Below are 20,753 nucleotides of genomic sequence, written 5' to 3'. Positions count from 1 at the left end.
TAAAATTACGACCTGTAGCGTGATTACAAGTTTAAGATGGACAGACGGATGGAGGGAAGGACACATATAGCCAGACCGAAAACAGAACTGTTCACCAGAAAGCGTAAGCTCGGCGACTTCGTACCACCAACATTGGATGGAGTGCAATTACATCTATCTCCTGAGGCCAAATACCTAGGTACAATCCTGGATTCACAATTGAGATGGAAGACGAACGTCGAGGAACGGACGAAGAGAGGTATGATTGCACTCTATTCATGTAAGAATTAGATTGGGAAAAGGTGGGGATTAAATCCAGCTATTATACACTGGCTGTACTATAATACTTGTCTGGTGGTACGCGCTTCGACATAAATCGAACTCCGGCAACATAGACAAGGTGCAAAGGGCAGCCTAGATCCTGATAACTGGAGCTTTTAGAAGTACACCGCAAGCAGCTCTAAATGCGATGTTGAACCTCTTTCCTATGAGATTCAGCATCAAAGGTCAAGGAGCACGTAGTGCCCTAAGGCAACATGAATTGAATCGTTGGCGTGACAGCACCTAGTGACATGCATGCATTCTTCGGGAGCTAAGACCAAACCTTAGCTTAAATCTGCAGGGGAAATTCAGCTACTACTTATCACCAGTCCAAAGATTTGAAGATTTTGAGATCGTTATCCCTAGTATCATTGAGCAAATATGAATCGGGGTGCACTCATTGATATGAGAGAAGTCTCCCTTGTCCCTTATGGGATGTTTGTGGAACAATTATTATTATCCCTAGTAGAGATGACTGGATCCGTAGTAACCCTCCTCTGGACGGTCTGGCTTTCTACACAGACGATTCCAAGATGGAAGAAGGTACCGGAGCTGGCGTCTACCGCGAACAGCTTTGTCTCGAATACTCATATAGGTTGAACAGCGACTGTAGTGTTTTCCAAGCAGAAATCTTCGCTATTAAAATGGCTGCAGAGTTGATAAAAAGTCTGCATGCAGAAATCTTTGAACCGGTGACTATCTTCGTAGATAGTCAGCCGGCTCTTAAAGCCATCAAATCCTCCAACATCAAGTCTGAGGCCGTTCTTGTAGAACTGCTTTGGTGAACCTAACAAACGCTGTCCGACTCTGCTGGGTATCGGGACACTGTGACATTATGGGAAACGGGAAAGCAGATGAACTGGCAAGACATGGATCCCAATCAACAAGTCTAGCAATCACTGATTCAATCAACCCACCCATATGTCACCTTTTTCAGAGAGTGGAGACGTTCTTTGAAGAACGCGCCAAGGAACTATGGCATAATCAACAAACAGAACAACTTCAGTCTTAAAATTGAGCAAATCAGGGTATTGACGGGAGTCATTACCGGTCATTGCAACATCCGAGCTTTTATCGGCAAATGGCAGGATGATGGTGTGGATTATTGCAGGCTCTGTGAAGATGAAAAGGAAACGGAGACTATTGAGCATATTTTATGTCGTTGCCCGATGTTAACTGGAAATCGATATAGATTAACAGGAGTATGCTTTTCTACAAGCTTAACCTTTTACTCAAACATGAAACCAACAATCATAAATAACGTCATCAAAAATTTGAATTGGCCGGGACGGCGCGATCCATAAACGTAACTACTTCTCTGACAGTTTTCTACCACCACCAAATAAACCATCCTCCTTTCTTTATTACATTTTCAACCCCAACCCCGCCCTCTTTTCTTTATTTTTCTCTTTTCAGGTACCTCTGAACTTCTTTTTCTGATTTATGGATGATCACAATAGACCGAAAGGTCTCCCAATGGCGTAGTCAATATATATTGACTACACATCCCCAAACCTAACCTATAGCCAGATCGACTCAGCTTGTCGAGTCATTCATTTTGAAGTGCAAATTATCCATCCAGTTAAACGTTAATGATCAATCAAATAATTTCCCTCATTTTCTACATGTAATTTTTCGAGTGCTGTGAAACAATTTCCAATATCATCAAGCACTTTGCAAGTGTTTCCATTTTAAAAGGAAAAACACAATGGAGAAAGAAATTCAATATGGAAATTTTCTACCAAAGAAAAACAACATTTTCCTGTAAGCAAAAACACAACTCGTGATCATCTCAAATTTCATTTTTCAAAGCCATTAAAGGTGTCATCCCAGAAAACAAAACGCCGGTTCACAACAAATATAACCCCACTAATAGGTATTAGAGATCCTTCAGACGAAGACGAAAAAATCTGAAGTGCCAGAAAAATGATGGAGCTAAACGGTGTTGAGTGGTGCATCATTTGATGAGGATCTTTCATTACCCCTCCAAACAATTACCAACAGCAGGCAGCCTGGCTGGCTGGCTAACCTAGCCAACCACAGACTGTAACTTGTCAAGAGCCTCCATTTCATCAAAGTATTTTTTCCCTGTGTGTTTTTCTTTTTCCTGTCTTAAGCGCCCCCTCTCATTGCAAGTGACTGTGGCCGTGCAGTGCGCCTGCCCATAGAGTGTTTTGCTTTCCCATGCTTAGTTTTTCACCATCTTCAATGTCTAGCTGATGAGTGGCTGCTTAGTTTGGCTTGGCAACATATGTTGCTTTTTTTCTATTCTAGCTCCTTGAGAATTAGATACTTCAATCTTAGAAAAAAAATAATTCTTTGACGCCTTTGGTTGATCGCTTTCATATGGTGAATTTGTGGTCGATGTTATTATTGTCTCCAAAGGATTCCCGTTTAGAATTCCAGGAATGCTATTTGTTTACTTTCATCACTAATGATGACAGTTTAGTAGCTGACTTCGAGTACCTGTCATTGAATTGACTATAAATGAATGTTGTGAGAAGTTTTTATTTTTTTTGTTTTGAGGCTAAGGGGTTAAAATAATAAAAAAGGTAACCGAAAATCTCCAGATTTTTAGTTTTACTAAAGTATCAAATATAATAATCGTGGAGGGGAGATACATATGGTACAAAAAGCATGTCTTGTTTTTGTTGAATCATTCGTTTTTTTCTGACGATTTTAGAACTCTTATGGAGCCTATTATAGCGAACAGATGATGTCATAAAACGAAAGTCAATTATCAAAAGTTGTGTATCAACTTTCCCTTACAAAATTCGACTATAATTTATCGAAATTTCAACAGAAAAAGCTGCCTAAACGAATCATTGAAAGTCAGCCGAAATGTGCATTCTTTTTTACACGCATTCCGTCCCATCTTCTTCTTCATGTAGCTGATATGGAATAAAATATTCTTGCAAGTTGTTTTTCTTTAAAAAAATATCCCACTGTTGTCCTCTCAAAATCTAAAATCAAATCACTCTTCTCTTCCTTTTTCATTTCAGGTTCTCTTGCTGGCAAAGATTTCTCTTTGGACAGTTTGAATGGCTTTGCAAATAAGAAGAAAAAGAAGAAACGTCGTCACAGCCGCACAATCTTTACCAGCTATCAATTGGAGAAGTTGGAGGAGGCATTCAAAGAGGCCCACTATCCAGATGTTTATGCACGTGAAATGTTGTCGCTTAAAACCGAATTACCTGAAGATCGTATACAGGTAAGTGAGAGCTATGCAAATTCTTTATAAGTTGAAAATGAAATTCGATACTTTTTTTCGAGATGATAAAGGATAATAAACCTTGAATTATTGGGTTATTTGGGGGAGACAATAGTCACTCAATCAAGTTATGCTAAATAATGTTTAATGACTAATTATTTTAAAGTGTTGAAATTCTTCATTGGTACTGAGTGTGTGATACCCTATAACCGATATTTGCAAATATAAAATTGTTAAAGGGAAAGAAACTTAGTTTTTTATTTTAAAAACCAACAACAAATCGTCAGGTTTAAATGAATTTTATTTTTTCTTATCCAATATCAGGACAATTAACATTGTTTTTTTAATAATAATGTGATACATATAGTATGCACAACAAAGGTTAACGCTTAAATTACATATTTTTAAGGTGGACCTACAATTTTGAACGATCCTAGATTTGATAGCATATGACCCAAGCGCCTTAAGGGCAGCCTGACTATCTACGTAGACTGTGACTATCCTACCTACTTGATCCGTCAGTCCTGCTACCAATTCTAAGGCTCCTCACTGCTCCTGTAATAAGAACTGAAGCAGATCTTTGCACAGTAGCTAACGTGGACAAATTGGACTTGCTGTTCCGGGCCTTCCACCAAACAAGACACCCATAGGTCAAAATGGGGCATACCACTGTCAAGAACAACCAGTGTATGACATGTGGTCTCAGACCCCAGCTCCTACCTATTGAGTTTTTGCAAGAATAGAGTGCAATTAGACCCCTCTTAGTGCGCTCCTCCGTATTCCTTTTCCATCTAAGTTGATGGTAAAGAATCACTCTCAGGTACTTCGCCTCCGTAGAAAGATTTAGCTGCACCTTATCTAGTGTTGGTGGAACGAACTCGGCGGTCTTTCTTTTCCTAATAAAGAGCACCAGCTCTGTCTTTGCCGGATTCACGCCAAGTCCGTTGGTGTGAGCCCAGCGTGAGAGTTTGGCAAGTGCTCTTTGCATTAAATCAGACAATGTAGACAGAAATTTCCCGCTAATCAGGATGACCACATCATCCGCATAAGCAACTACCTTAGTGCCTAGATTGTCGAATTCTCTGAGTATCCCATTTATCACCAGTAGCCAGAGCAAGGGGGATAGGACTCCCCCCTACGGTGTGCCTCTGGTGACAGATCTCCTAATGGAGCTCTCCCCAATATTTGAATTGATAAGCCTGCTTTTAAGCATGCTATCAATCCAATCTATTAGGATAGGGGGACACCCAGCGATTCAAGAGAGGAGTGGATGGATTCGAGTTTCACGTTGTTAAAGGCACCCTCTATATCCAGAAAGGCAGCCAAGGTGAAATTAGATTCAACCATATTCTTCTCTATATAACCCACGACACAATGTAGCGCTGTTTCTGTTGATTTCCCTTTAATATAATTATGCACAAACTTAATGTCGCATTCAACAGTATTATTAGATATATTTACGGGTTAAATAGGTCACAGCACATTTCACAATATGCAGTTTCTCTTTTCGGATATAGTTTTAATTATCTTCTCCAAATCAGATTTTTAATTTTGTTACATAAAGTAATAGTCAAACAAAAACCAAAATACTTGTTTGACAAACTTAAATTCGCCCACTCTAATAGAGGGAGAAAGTTGATATCTTTCAAACGGAGTAGTCTTATGTCTGAACGGCAATTTTTTATCAACACCATACGTCTTTGGAATAGCCTTCCGTACGCTATACAAGCATCAGCAACGCGCTCATATTTAAACAGCGGCTTATACAGTACATGAGTAGTTAATTCAATTGTTATTGTTTTTTAAATTAAAATTGTTTTTTATAGTTAATTTAATTTTGTGAAACTTTTTTTCTTTATAATACTTCCCATTTTATTCATTGTGACCCTAATTAAGTAGGATATTTCATTCAGATTATAAATCTACACTTTAATTATAAGATTAATGTCTTGTTGTGTAGAAGCATCGAGTTAATAAAAAAGACACAGCAATTTTTAAATAATAATGTGTCGAACCTCACATTGGGAGCTATTTAGACGAATAAAACAATCCAAAACGTCATTATTGTATTGAATGCAATTTGATTATAGTAGAAGTAATTAGACTCGTAATGTACCGGGACCTTAAATTGGGCGCCATTTGCATTCCAACTTCCTTATCTGGAAGAGTAGTCCTCCATATAGATAGATGGCAAACGACAGCAGAGACTACATAGGAGAAAATCGACGTATAATAAATGCATTCCTACTTTGTAAAAATTTGTTAAAAATTCAACAAAATAAATAAAAAAAATCAAAATGATTTATTCAAAACAAAATTGTTACAATTAGTTTTATTTTTAATTTTTTTAACAAAGAGATATGTTTGAAATGTATTTTTTTAGGCTAAGCACTTAGTTTTTAATCCTAAATCTTTAAGCTATCTTTTATTGAAAAATATCCGAAAAAAATATAAAAAAAGACTCTAAAAATTTTTTCAAAGATACATTGTTGTAATTCATTGGAATTTAGCCACGATCCGATAAAAAAACATGCCGCCGCAGGCAAGAAACACTTTCGTCTTCGTTTTGTATTTAACTGTTTATCTTGCACCTAGAGGAAAAATCGTAAAACGATCCGTTTGCATCGTTGAGTATAAAATTGAGAGGACTAGTGATAATGTTGCTCCCTTGGAATTCCTGTTTCCTGCGCAAATCTCTTTGATGTCTTAGCTTGTACATATATCCTTTTCCTTATCCGATTGTGACAAATCGGCAGGCACGCTTTCACGCTGATCCTATACCACTCACATTGTACTCCGAGAAGCTATACGATCGACCGTAGTTTTAGTCTATGTTGTCGGTCCTTCTAAATTCGATCCGAGATACCATCAAGATGCAATGGGTTCCATTCCCAGGCCATACAATATCACATTTTAAATGGTGTCATAGCTATCGTTTTTATTACTGTCGGAAAACAAAGGTTACGCAGGCCTCCAAAACTATTTATCCGGCAGATATCATCAATGAGTTACTTGGTCCCCTAAGCCAATTGAGCACGCACAAGTTTTTGGGCCTTTTGCTTTTTAATGCATGTGTTTTTGTTGCACTCTGTATTTTTTCCTAAGTAAAACAAGTGGCCATGTATACAAAACTCGCAATCGTAGATAGTTTGCAAAGTGGCTCATTAAGTGGAAGCACACACATAAAATCAGCTACTTACTCATTTCTCTGTTATTCGAGTTATCTGTCGCGAATTATTTAAAACACAATTTCTTCTGAGTCCGATATAAACAAATCTTTATGAGAGTGACCAAAACGATAGTCTGACTATCGATAGTTTGCCTGCCCTAGGCATAACCCTCAGCGTAATGTTGGCGACATTTCCTACACGGAGAAAAAAAGGCCTCTCTACCATATGTCCCACACATATTTTGCAGCAAACATATATTTGTTTGCAATCAGTCCAAAATATAACTTATATTTAGGTCCTGCAAACAAGTATATGATTGGGTGTAAACAAATTATATGTTTGGGTGCAAATAAATACAGACCCAAAAGCCACAAAAAAAAACAAACACATGCAACAGTGGGCGCTTACTGAGAGCAAGGGAGCGTACATTTCAATGTAAAACACATTGAAATGTATGCTCACTTGCTCTCAGTAAGTGCTCACTGGCTATCTCTAACATATACACACATTTATAAATGGTGGTGGTTTATTTAAAGGCATAGAAAAAAGCAAAAGCAACAACAGACACAAATATAAAAAATTCCAATGAAATACATAACAGACTTTAGTAAAATAAACTTAATGAAATAATTTATAAATAGTCACACTTTTAAAAAGAAAAAATTACATAGAAACATAGTTGAACGTTTCTCCTTAGTTGTGAAATAAAACACATTTTCCTCAAAGTTGAAATCATCAGCGGAAAATCGGCATCTGGAATTAAATAATTATATAATCTAATAAATAGGTACATCCATATTTCGAATATACATATGTATGTATATGAAAAATGTATTGATGTTATTACCAATATTAAATGCGATTTCTTCCTTTTTCGATTTCTTTCAATTCACATTTTTAATTCAATTATAAAATTTTCAATTATAAAATGTATTGGGCATTTAATTTACTGAAAAGCACAATTTCTTTAAGAAAACACAAAACACTGATCTTTTCACTAACTTTACCGTCTTTACTCAACGATTGTATTTAGAAAACTGAAACAAAAGAACAACATTATTTTATTATTATTTTCTTTTCCTCTTCGCTTACTACGTTGGTTAATAACAACAAATCACGAAATACACGTGTTTGGCCGCATACACCACCACCAAAGCTTCTGTGTCTCCTATTACACCATACCCACAACTCTTTACTATAAACAGCATTCCTCAGCCGCGAGAGCCCTGTTGTCACTCTCTTGGACAAAAATCCTCTCTCCACCCATAAAAAATATGTTGGTGCCCAAACAAATTAAATTAAGATATCTTACAAAATGCCGCAAACATATATTTTTTTGGACACAAACAAATTATGTTTGGATCCAAACATATATTTGTTTGCAAAGAGTCCCAAACAAATATTTGTTTGAATCCAAACATATTTCTAACATATATTTAAATTGGACTTATACAATTCAGTGTGTAATTTTCTAAGCCATAGGCAGCTCACGTTAGGCAGCATCTGCAACTTCAACTTATACACATATTCTTTCTGTAGAACTGGTAACCTTACCAAATAAAAATTGCCGAAAGATTTAATGACGATTTGTATTGTAGAAGTTATACTACATTTAGAGTCCGAAGGAACAAAAATTTTATTGAAAAGTTAAAGTAATAGAGATGCAACTTAAAACATATGACAGAAATGCCCGTATTATCCATTCACAGGTCTGGAGACTAAATAGTCTTAAACTCGAATCTATGTCAATCCCTTCACAAAGTTGAAAACGGATAGAAGCGGGTTTCTTACTCAAATAAAGTAAACCTAGTAACGTAGGGGATGGAAGATACCAAGGAACGGTCCTGACCGGATTTAACATGGCAAAGCCCAGGATTTATCTTGCTCCCTCTTTCATCTCAAGTGGACACAGACCTCCCCGTGGTGTCACCTGAGGAACTGCCTTTAACACCCGTTAAAGGTAGTGAGCTAACATGTGCCGCGCTTTCACCCATAAGAACGTTAAAAACTTGGGTTTGGGCGTCGGGTTAGTAACTCTCCCCTAGAAAAAACAGCCTACTATGAAAAAACGAATGAAAAGAAAAACGAACACCTCTAAAGAACACCGCAAACGTTTTAAGGACCATGATCTGTGAATCTGCACCTGGAATGTTCGCACTCTTTACAGAGAAGGTGCAGTCTTCGCATTGGCAGACGTACTTGAAAAGTACAAGGCCGATATTACTGCCATACAGGAAATACGATGGATTGAGAAAGGCGTCACAACAACACCTAAAGGTGACGCACTGTATTATAGCTGCCATGACGTAAAGCATGAGTTTGGTTGCGGATTCGTAGTTAGTCGGAGACTAAAACATCTAGTATCCAGCTTCACCCCAGTGAAAGAAAGACTTGCTGCAATTCGAATAAAAGCTAAATTCTTCAACATCAGCTTTATTTGCGCTCATGCTCCCACTGAAGAAAAGGACGAACAGACCAAAAATATATTTTACGAGCGCTTAGAAGAAACATATGACCGTTGCCCTGCCCATGACATTAAAATCATTCTAAGCGATTTTAATGCCAAATTTGAAAGGAGAATATCTTTGGACCAACAGTCGGGAAATTCAGTCTCCACAGTGAAACATCTGACAATGGTATGAGGCTGATAGACTATGCAGCAGCAAAAAACATGGTAGTTAGCAGTACCAGATTTAATCATCTCGATATTCCTAAGGGCACCTGAATGTTGCAAAAAAAGCACGAACAGACAAAACGCGGATGCTGGACATCTATAGGCTGCAAACACACCATATAGCCACAGCATATTCCACTCAACTAGTCCAATTGCTTAATGAGAGCACTCCTTGTCCAGATAACATAACAACACAATGTCAAAATATTGCCCACTCCATGCAAACAGCCGCAAAATCCATACTTGGATTCCAGAGACCTCCACAAAGGAATTCATGGTATGACCAGGAGTGGCGTGCTGTTACCGAAGAGAAAAATGCGGCATTTAGAGCTACCTTACAATCAGTAGCATCGCGTAGCGCACGAGAGAGATATCTGGAGAAAAGGCGAGAAAAGAAACGTCTTTCCGTAAGAAAAAGAGAGAAATTGAAAAACGGGAGTGTGAAAAAATCAAGATGTACAGGAGCCAGAATGAAGTCCGAAAATTCTACTAAAGAGTGAAACATCAAACACATGGATTTGGTACAGGCACATCCTCCTGTAGAGACCAGCAAGGTAATCTGGTAACAGATACATATAGCGTGCTCAGGATATGGAAGGAACATTTTTCCAATCTGCTGGTATCCAATAGTAGCGAAGACGATGATACCACAGATCCAATCCCAGAAGATGGTATAGAATGTATACCACCCGGCCAAGATGATGTAAAAACAGCAATCAACCGGCTGAAGAATAATAAAGCAGCAGGAGCCGATGGCTTACCAGCCGAGCTGTTTAAAACCGGAGGCGACGCGCTGATAAGGTGTATGCATCATCTAGTTAGCACCATTTGGCAGGAAGAACGCGTACCCGACGATTGGAACCTGGGCATCATGTGTCCCGTCCATAAGAAAGGAGATAAGACTTTATGCTCCAACTGTAGGGGCATAAGTCTTCTCCCTATCGCCTACAAGATAGTATCGGGGATATTGTGCGAACGACTAAAGCCAATTGTCAACGAAATAATTGGACCACACCAATGTGGCTTTAGACCAGGCAAGTCCACCATTGACCAGATATTTACCATGCGGCAAATCCTAGAGAAGACCCAAGAGATACAGATCGACACATATCACCTTTTTGTCGATTATAAAGCAGCATTCGACAGTCCCCTCCGATCAAAGGTATTCCAAGCAATGTCTGAATTTGGTATCCCCGCAAAGCTCATCCGGCTTTGTAAGATGACTTCAACTGACACTAGGTCATCAGTTAAAATTGGAAAGAACCTCTCTGAACAGTTCAGTACCAAAAGAGGTTTCAGACAAGGTGACAGCCTTTCGTGTGACCTATTCAACATTTTGCTGGAAAAGGTAATACGAGATGCAAATGTCAAAAGAAATGGCACAATTTACAACAATAGCCACATGTTACTTGCTTATGCTGATGACATAGACATCACAGGACGATCAGTAAAGGAAGTAAGGTCGAAGCAGGAAGGTCGAAGCAGAATCTGCGAAAGTGGGTCTGGCAGTAAACGGCGAAAAGACCAAATTGATGGTGTCGACGCGCAAAGCGTCCATAGAGCTCGGACCAACTGTGGAAGTTGGTACCTATAATTTTGAGGTAGTTAAAGACTTCTTCTACCTCGACACTGCCATAAACACAACAAACAACATCAGTTGTGAAATAAGAAGAAGAATTGTATTGGCCAACAGATGCTACTATGGTTTAAGTAAGCAATTTAAAAACAAAGCCACATCTCCTCAAACAAAAATAACACTATACAAAACTCCAAAACTACCCGTGCTAATTTATGGCTCCGAAGCATGGGTACTTGCGCAAGCAGATAAGGCAGTGCTTGGTGTGTTTGAGAGGAAAATTCTTCGAAAGATCTACGGGCCGATTTGCGTTGACGGTGAATATCGACGTCGTATGAACCACGAGCTATATCAGCTATACAAAGACATGAATATAGTTAAACGTATCGAGATACAACGATATCATAACAGTGAACGACGATGAACCCGCTAAAAAGGCGTATGAATACATGCCACATGGCGGTTCAAGCAGAATCGGGAGGCTTCGGTGGAGCATACAAGTGGATGAAGAAATGAAAAGGCGCGGTCTTCCAAAAAGTGAAGCGAAAAACAGAGAGGATTGGAGATCTTTTCTTAGTTCGGTCTATGGAAAAGATGTTCTTTAATGGGCCAGGTATATAAGTAAGTATGTAAAAAAACTACTGCTCTCGAAATATGGGAAGGTAGAACATCTAGACCAGATTGGGCCCTTCAGAAACTTTCCAAAGACATAAAACCTAACGCTAGTTACTAACATTCGGTTGGCAAATTTCTAAACGGTCGGCCTTTCTCAACACCAAGTTGAACACGAACAAACTAAGTACATACATATGTATATGAAACTAAGTAAATCTTTGTGAGTATTGCAGTCTATTTCAAGCAAAGATGCGGCCAGCAGTGTAGTTAATGCATATGTTTAATACTGTCAATGTCTAATTTTAACAACTTGTGACACTTTTATCAATCCAAATATATATTTCGAAATTTTTTCTTAAACGAACTAATTACGTTTCATCTGCCTTGGATTTATTGAACAGTACGATTAGTATGAATAATTTGTAGACGGAAATTTTGGTCTAAGCGGTAGCCTCAGATTTGGAAACTTGAAATAAGAAAAACAACGGTTCCTCTTCTCCTTCACTGCAATAAAATATTGGAGACTTAAAGCTCTAGGACACCCAACGCTAGTTTCTTTATAACTTTAGCGATACAAAAGAATATATTCTGGGATGTCTGAACATTTCTCAACACAATACGCTTAAAGATAACAAACGAAAAACAACCGTAATACGGTTTTCAAAACTGTATTTTATTCGAATAAGTTCCAATATAAAGTTGATTGTTTTCTTCGCGCCCAAAGTGGGACATCTGTATTTTTCAAGATAAAATATCTTAAAAGGTTTGAAGTGACAACAAATAATTTGTTTATTTAATTGAAATAATTGAGCTATCATGACCTAAGGAGTTTTGTATTGAAATCTAGTGAAGTCCACACACATCCAACCAATATGCTACGATCGTTTCGCTGGTGGTTTAATTCAGCTCACCAGTCATATTTACATGTGGTGCTAGACAAAGGCTGAGTTTGAAAACTTGTATATATACTAAACTTATTGCAAATTTGCAGTTGTGAAGCATTTTTTAAGCCTTTTTACTATCAAGTCAGAGACACTAGGCCTTCATAGAATTTGTCAAATGATATTGTCTGAATCTGGATTGCGGTGTCGGAGTCAAATAAATTTTTTCTGGAGTTGAGCGTCATTTACCACTTTATTTGATAACACATTTAAATTTTCTTAAGTGTACATATAAAATAAATTTGTGTAGTTGATTGATCTTATAGTTTCTATTGGGATGCATACATATTCCTATAAATAAAACTAGATTTTCGCATATTCTGCAAACCTTTTACTGCAATTCTTTATCGTTTCCGAAGACTTCAGCATTATTTTGGAAGTCTTAAGACAACAAATTCCATTTCCTAACTTCTTCCCAATGTCTTAGTCAATCATTCTTATTCTACTACATTTAATTGTAGTAGCTCTTTGCCAATTCGTTATGTCTTACACCGTTCTTTGTATAATTCTTTTAAGTGTTATCTGTTGACAGCGCTTCACACTCATCCATTTTCTACTGTTCAGATATTTCCTGTCTGTTGCTAAACATGCCTTTTGTTTAAATTCTCCCCAAAAAAAACTTTGTCTTATTGAAAGGATGTTCCTTTTTTGTTTGTTGAACAAAAAATTGCATGCAGCACAAAGGAAATTACATTGAAAAATATTTGGATATCTTCCATGTGATTTTTCACACCTTCGGATGCATTGTCCAGATCACATCCAGCCAGGCTTTTTTTGTTATAATGATGTGTTGTTTTTGCACTTTATTACAAAATATTTTTATTAAAACATATCAAATATTTATGATTGGTTCAAGGTCAAAATACATATGAAGAATAATTATGAATGGATATCAGAAGGTCAGGGATGAGGGCATTGTCTTATTTTTTCAAAGACAATGACTAGTGAAGAAGAATTTCATTTAAAATCCTTCAACAACTTTCAAATATTATTCCCAAAAAGTTTATCCTTGGGATATTTGAAAAGTGCAATACTTACCAATTTGGAGAGTTTTATTTTAAAGACCAACGGCGTTTTTTGTTTTAGTTTAAAATTACTCCATGCTATTGTCCTTATGGCGATGTGTTTTATTCCTCTATAAAACAAACAGCCGTTATATAAAGAAAACAAATCGTATTTTTCCTTCAACATGTATAAAACGGGAGTTTATAATCCCAAACCAATGTAGGAGAGAAGCTCATATATTGGTCTAAATCAGGAATATAGCCCGATAGGTGAATGGTGTGGGACACCCTAATGCTATGAAGAAACAAACGACTATCGCAAATGATGCATCACCCTTGCGACCACCAGGGACCAATCCTACGGCGTATTCTATGACATCGGATTAAAGTGGAACCACATTAGATATACATTATGTTCCGACCAGCAACCCTGTGTATATATGTTTGTATTCGAATCCACTCCCACAACAACAATCACCTGGTATACGGGAACACAACAATATAATTTTTGGAGAATTTGGCAAGTGTCCTCAATTTATCATTAGCCTCCCATATTGTACCAAAAGCCTGAAAAGTTAGCAGGGCGATCTCACTACTGAAGCCAAACAGTAGCTAAGACTCTAGATTCATTATTCCTCCCCATGATGAGAAGCTGTTTTTCAGTTGCCCAACATTAGCATAAATTCTGCAAAATGCATAGTACCACATGACATATCCACACAAAGACTGAACCAGAACAGTTAGTACGACCGAATAGTTATGGTGGCTTTTGACCTTTGTCAAGCTTTTCGAGCCGTGTTTGAAACGGTGGATAATCATATATATGTGTGAAATTTAGAAATAAGAAGTTATAGACCCGTAGTGTGAAACCGAGAGTTCCCCAAGGAGGGCTGATGAATCTTAAACTGTTTAACATCTACCTTGTTCAAATTCCACACCCTCCAGACAGTCTGTATGCGGATGATTGTATGTTCTTGGTTTTTTTTTATAAAAGAACACCAGGCCATCTTACAGATAATAACGAGATCTTCTTATTGAAGACCATCAGGTTTTATTAGAGAAGACAACGAAGTCTGCTTATAGAAGACTAGCAGATCCTATTATACGAGGTCACTTGAGATTCTTAAAGAAGGCCATCAGGTCTTCTTGGAGACCAGTTCTTCTTATAAACGAACACCGATTTTAACCTATTTTTGACGGTAACTCAAAAAATGATTTAGAAAATCGCACTACAGGTCTTCTTATAGAAACCCCAAAGTCGTCTTATACAAGAACATCAGGGTTTTTTTATATATGATCAACAGGTCTTATAGAAGACCACTATTCTTTTTATAAAAGCCACCAGTTATTATAGAGGACCGCCAGGTCTTCTTATAGAAGGCGATCAGAAATTATTCTAGAAAACAAGCCGTTTTTCTTAAAGATTACAACAACAGATCTTATTGCAGGTTTTATTATAGAATACCACCAGAAGACAACTATGCCTATTTATAGAAGACCACTAAGTCTTTTTATAGAGGACCACTAGGTCTTCTTATAGAATACCACTAGGACTTATTATAGAAGAACACCAGAACATCTTACAGATGACCACTAGGTCTTCTTATAGATGACCACCTTGTCCTCTAACAGAAGACCACCAGGTCTTCTAGTGGAAGACCACAAGATCTTCATATGAAAGACGACCAGGTCCTTCTATAGAAGACCAGTAGGTCTTCTTATATGAGACCACCAGGTCCTCTTATAGAAGACCACCAGGTATTCTTATAGAAGATCGCCAGGTCTTCTTATTGAAGATCACAAGGTCTTCTTATGGAAAACCTCAAGGTCTTCTTATAGAATACAACCAAGTCTTCTTGCAGACTTCACTATGGCTTCTTATAGCATCTAGAATACCACTATCCAGGTCTTCCTATAGAAGGCCACCAGGTCCTCTTATAGAAGACCACCAGAAATTCTTATAGAAGACCACCAGGTATTCTTATAGAAGACCACCAGGTATTCTTATAGAAGACCACCAGGTATTCTTATAGAAGATCACCAGGTCTTCTTATTGAAGATCACAAGGTCTTCTTATGGAAAATCTCAAGGTCTTCTTATAGAATACAACCAAGACTTCACTATGGCTTCTTATAGCTTCTAGAATACCACTAGGCCTTCTTATAGAGAGGCATCAGGTCGTCCATAGAACTACCAGGTGTTCTTATAGGGGGTTCTTCCATCTAAAGGATTTGAAACAAGTAAAAAAGTATCAGTCGGCTTTGCCGACAGAGATATACCCTCAGCCTATGCAAAGTGAAACACTTTTTTCACAAAAAACTTATGTATTTAGGGGGTTTCAAAATTTTGGTCGTATGAACCCACAAAAATGAACCCACAGAAAAGGTACTTAAAGGAAAAGTTGGACCGACATAGACAATGGGAGTGCAATAGGGGGTTTTTCGCACCCTTCGGGCTATTTTTTCAGGACGTATGGACTTGCCCCTGAGGGAACTTGTACCTTCCTATAGGGGACAGTGAATACAAGATGTTACAACAAAAACCAAGGCGATTCGAGAGCAGGTCCTAAACTGAACTTTTCCGAAATTTTGTGTGGGAGGTCCTCGAAGGAGTTTACCGATTGACTCCATATTGTAGCCTCATCTAAGTCTGGTAGAAATGTCATAATGTGCAAAGTATGAAACAAAACGGTTACTTCCTTCAAGAGTTATCGTACTCACAAATTTTCCGAACATTTTCTAACTTTTGTGGGGGAGGTACCGGAAGGAGTGGACCGATATAATCCATCTTTGAACTTGAACTAAGTTTGGGCAAAATATTACGAAAGCCAAATTTTGGACCGAATCGGCAGATCCGTTCGAGAGTTATCTTGCGCTCCAACCTCTACACACGGAGTTATAGGAGTTTTGTAACTTTCAGGCTATTTTCTCAGGAAGTATGGACTTGCCCCTAATGAAACTTACAGCATCGTATAGAGGACAGCGAATACAACTTGCGTAAACAAAAAACAAAGCGATTCGAGACCAGGTCCTAACCTGAACCCGGTACCCGATGTAGTGGACCGACTGAGTCCATATTGGAACTTAATCTAAGTTTGGTAGAAATTACACGATGTGCAAAGTATGGACCAAATCGGTTATTCCCTACAAGAGTTATCGTGCGCACAAGTTTTGCGACAATTTTTGAACATTTGTGGGGGAGGTACCTGAAGAAGTGGACCTATATGGCCCATCTTCGAATTTAAATCGAATCTGGACAAAATATTTCGATACCCAAAATTTGAACCGAATAGATTGATCCGTTCGAGAGTAATCGTGCGCACCAGCCAGACAGACAGACAGACGGACGGACATTGCTAGATCTACTCAAAATTGTCTGAAACGGATATCGTACAAACATAGTTTGGGTCTAAAACTATTATTTCGATGAGGCACATTTTTGGTCGTATCAAAGTGTAAATACCCTCTTTAGCCTAAAGGCTTAGGGTATAAATATCCTCCGCTAAATCTACTAACTTCTTATAGAATACCACCAGGTCTTTTTACAGTCCTGTTCCAGGTCGCCTTCATTCCCTACTTGGGAGTTATGGCCTGAGGGACAAACTTTTCTCACCCAGACATGTCCGTAGCCTGTCACACCATCCATCACAGCAGATGTCAAGGTGCAGAATTTTTTTATCTGGACACGGAAGAACTGAAACCACATTTTAACGTGGTTTTCTCGTCGGCTGGTGTAAGTCTAGTCACGTCCAGAGTCTTCAAGGACTCACTAAACCTACGAAATAAAAGACTAGTTTTATACCTTTTCGGGGTTCAATCCGATGTTTATTGATCTAAATACGAGTACACGGTGTGCCTTAACCAAATTTAAATGGAAGGTGCTTACACCTGGGAAGTTTTTGCAGATTCTGAAACTACCATGCTCATAGATGAGAAATATCAAGAAACAAAAAAAATCGCCGGAGGGATTTTCAAAAAAATCGCGATTTAAATTCACATTTTTAGGGGTTCTTTAGGTTTTCACGATCTTGCTGGGAAATCGCGGTAGTGTAGTTTCAAAATCTACAGTATGTTCTAATTTAATGAAATACGATATTGATAGGCTTGAGGACGCTTGTAGTAAGGGCCGAGATAAAGGTGACTGGCTGCTAGAGGTGATCGGGAATGACGATGTAGATTAATGTTTCATTACTGATGAAGTTCGTTAATGATCGGGTTTTACGCTGATCTAGGACAACGAGCCTGATTGACAATCGGGTTCGGCGCTACTCGTTGAGACGAAGCTAGTTGGCATTCAGGTCCTACAATTTAACGATGATTGGGAACGTGCTGATTGCTGATCATTCGGTTGACGGCGATATGATGGAATTCGGAAATTCGGCCGACGATGTTATGATGGAGTTCGGGAACTACGATCATCGATAAGAATTGTCGATGAACGGAAGCGACGAAGCTGGTTAATGCCACGATTTAGTGCTGATCGGGAAAATGTTGATTGATGATTTCGGGAGCTCGGCTGGTGACGATCGGGTACGACGGTGTAGTGTGTGTGGGACGGAAAGCCGAAGCTTTCGTGTGTGGGACGGAAAGCCGACGCTTCCGTGTGGGACAGCAAATCAAAGTCTCTGGGTGGGACAGTGCAATGTATCAATAGGACAGCCACAATGGGTAGTCCCTTTCAAAAATTACCAACACTCCAAGCCCCCAGCAATAGCAAGCGGACTCCAACAACAAAATTTGGAATGCTAAAGGCTAAGCTGGTACAAAGTGAATGCGAATTATTCGCATTGATTACAGCAAGCAAATGAATTAAATGCATGACTGGCGTAAATGGAGGTGCATATCGATTCATTGATACTACGATGGCATGCGAAGACCGTAGGTGTTGTTGTATGTATGTGACACTTGTCACGTTACAATATATCTGAAAAATACAACAACAACAACAGGGATGCGCATCTGGTTAAATTAGCGACAGAGGAGTTCCATCCTCCCCTCACAACATGCTGATGGAGAAGAAACTGAGGATGGTTAGAATGAACAACGTTCTGCTACTCCCCATCAATCTTCGGTATGAAAATATTGTCGACAAATGGCCTATCGATGAACGCTTTTATGGTTGGATAGGAGGTCACTAAGAAATAATTTTGGGAAACTGCGGGAAATGTATTTAATATAATTTTCCCAATATCTGTAGAGACCAAATTTTTGAAAGCAAATTTAAGTCTCAGTAAAGGAAAACTGCATCAAATCTGAGATTAATTGGAAAGCAAACTAGCTCACAAGCAACCACGGTTGCTGTAAGTTCTATATGCATGTCATAACGACTTTCTCTTGCGAACAGCAATTTTGCCACCTAGGATACCAAAATTCACCTATAATGGCAGTAATTGAAGTTTTACAATGTTTTGTACAAGCGACATAAGAAGAGTTGATGGTGATCGCGAATAACAACAGTCAGGCCAGATACCAAAATCGGCGGAGGGATAGTCACTTGTTGCCGGCATGCTACCACTTTTGTCAAATGGGGGTTAAAAATCGACGCTGAATTTCATGTTTTTGTTTTTATTTTAGCCGACAAAATATCCGGCGAGGCACTGCAGAGTCACATTCGACTCTCGTCCGCAGCTTGTGAGCTCCATGGTTACGTTCAACCTTAGTATCTCCAACACGAAAGTTTACCGACGGACAGCCATTTACTTCGAGGCTTAATGAAAATTGCCTCTTTGTCATTACGAGGTCTCTAAGTGCCACAACATAAAATACTTTAACTGTCGAACCCCTTCGAAAAACATGCTACATTAAAGATTAAGATTAACCGATAAAATATTTGTTATTATTATTTGTTGTTATTTGTTATTTGTTAGGCAAAAACGGACTTGCTAGCTTAGGCCGTTTGGGATCGGATTCTACACGTTTAACGTATAAGATAGAGAAAAATTATCCAGCTTCTTCATCTCAAAAGCTTGATTGATACAAGTCTTTTCCTTGTGAGCTTTGAAACCTCCAAATTGGAAACGTTAAAATAAAATAAACGTGCTTCATCATTGACTCGTTTGCTCCTTCATCACTCCGAACTTCACCAAATTTAACAAAGGGTAACACAAACTCCTTTCACTTTTAAAGATATCATTTAAACTGCATTTGTGATGCATTCTACAAGCACAAACATCAAGGCAAAATAATTTTTGGGAGGTGGAGTTTTACGCTTATTAGTATTATTTTCCATACAAATTGCTTAAAGATTTGCCTGCATGATTCTCAAGCGGTCTCCTTTCGTTTTTAAACTCATTCCTCTACGTTTGAATCTTTTAACCTAAAGGCTTCATAACCACAACATGGTACTCCCATTTGTTGTGGTGTCTTGGCAAAAAAAAAATTAATATAAAAATTTCACGTTCATATGCCTACCCCTACTCCAGGCGTCCACGGCACCATCTTCAATTGCCATTTTTATATTTCATTAGCATAACCGTCAACAAAACAATGCCATTATGGCATTCAAGTGGCTTATAAAGCTGCAAAACCATCTTCATCATCAAACATAATCATCATCATCGTCTTCATCATCATCATCATTACCATCAATACCCGCAACAGGCACTACCACGACCACCATAATCATTCAATCACTCACCAATACCCCCTAATCAGCCAGCATCAGCTTCAGGAATGATTTGTAGATCAACCACCATTTTTGTTGTTGTTTTGGTATGGAATTTTTATTAAAATTTATTTATTGTTGTTGTCGTTTTTTCTTATTATTTTCAACGTGTTTTTGTTTGTATTGAAATTTTGCAAGGCCATGCAAAAATTTAACACAAAAAGGAGGAGGAGCATTTCTCGCGATATTACGAGCATAAAATGTTACTGAAGATATCCTGCGGTTTCCCATATGCAAATAATGACGTTTTAGGCATTTATGTGAATGTGTGTGTGCAGTTCTGCGTACTGCATTATGGGCTTATTACACTAGCCTACATTGATTTTAAAATATGAATTTTGAATCAAATGATTTTTTTTATTTTTGCCTTATTAAGGCGAAGGTCATTTATAGTGATATTTATTTAATTAATTCTATTTCGAGTTGAGCTATTTAGACCTAAGTGATACATTGAAAAATTAGGAGTCTACCGAAGTCCCACGCATCCAACCATTATGCTACGTTTCACGGCTGGTTAGGCCGATCTTCAGGCATATTAGGATGTTGTTTTTGTGGCAGACGAAGGAAAAGCTTGGTAACTAGTATATATACGCAATTCA

The 20,753-nt window shown here is 38.2% G+C and overlaps 1 protein-coding gene across 3 annotated transcripts in view; it reads left to right on the top strand.

Annotated features, from left to right (window-relative positions):
• The window catches only part of Vsx2 (Visual system homeobox 2), a 459,366-nt gene that overhangs the window by 166,330 nt on the left and 272,283 nt on the right, over window positions 1-20,753 (top strand). For all 3 annotated transcript variants that reach the window (XM_073979347.1, XM_073979345.1, XM_073979346.1), the window contains exon 4: window positions 3,303-3,511. In XM_073979347.1, coding sequence (XP_073835448.1) covers window positions 3,303-3,511 — 209 coding nt within the window. The remainder of the gene's footprint in view (window positions 1-3,302; window positions 3,512-20,753) is intronic.

Source organism: Musca autumnalis, unplaced genomic scaffold (genome assembly GCF_047663935.1).
Source record: "Musca autumnalis isolate F117 unplaced genomic scaffold, ASM4766393v1 scaffold_3, whole genome shotgun sequence".
NCBI classification, from domain to species: Eukaryota; Metazoa; Arthropoda; class Insecta; order Diptera; family Muscidae; genus Musca; species Musca autumnalis.
Note: the sequence above shows the minus strand (reverse complement) of the source record. Positions and strands in the feature narration are given on the sequence as shown.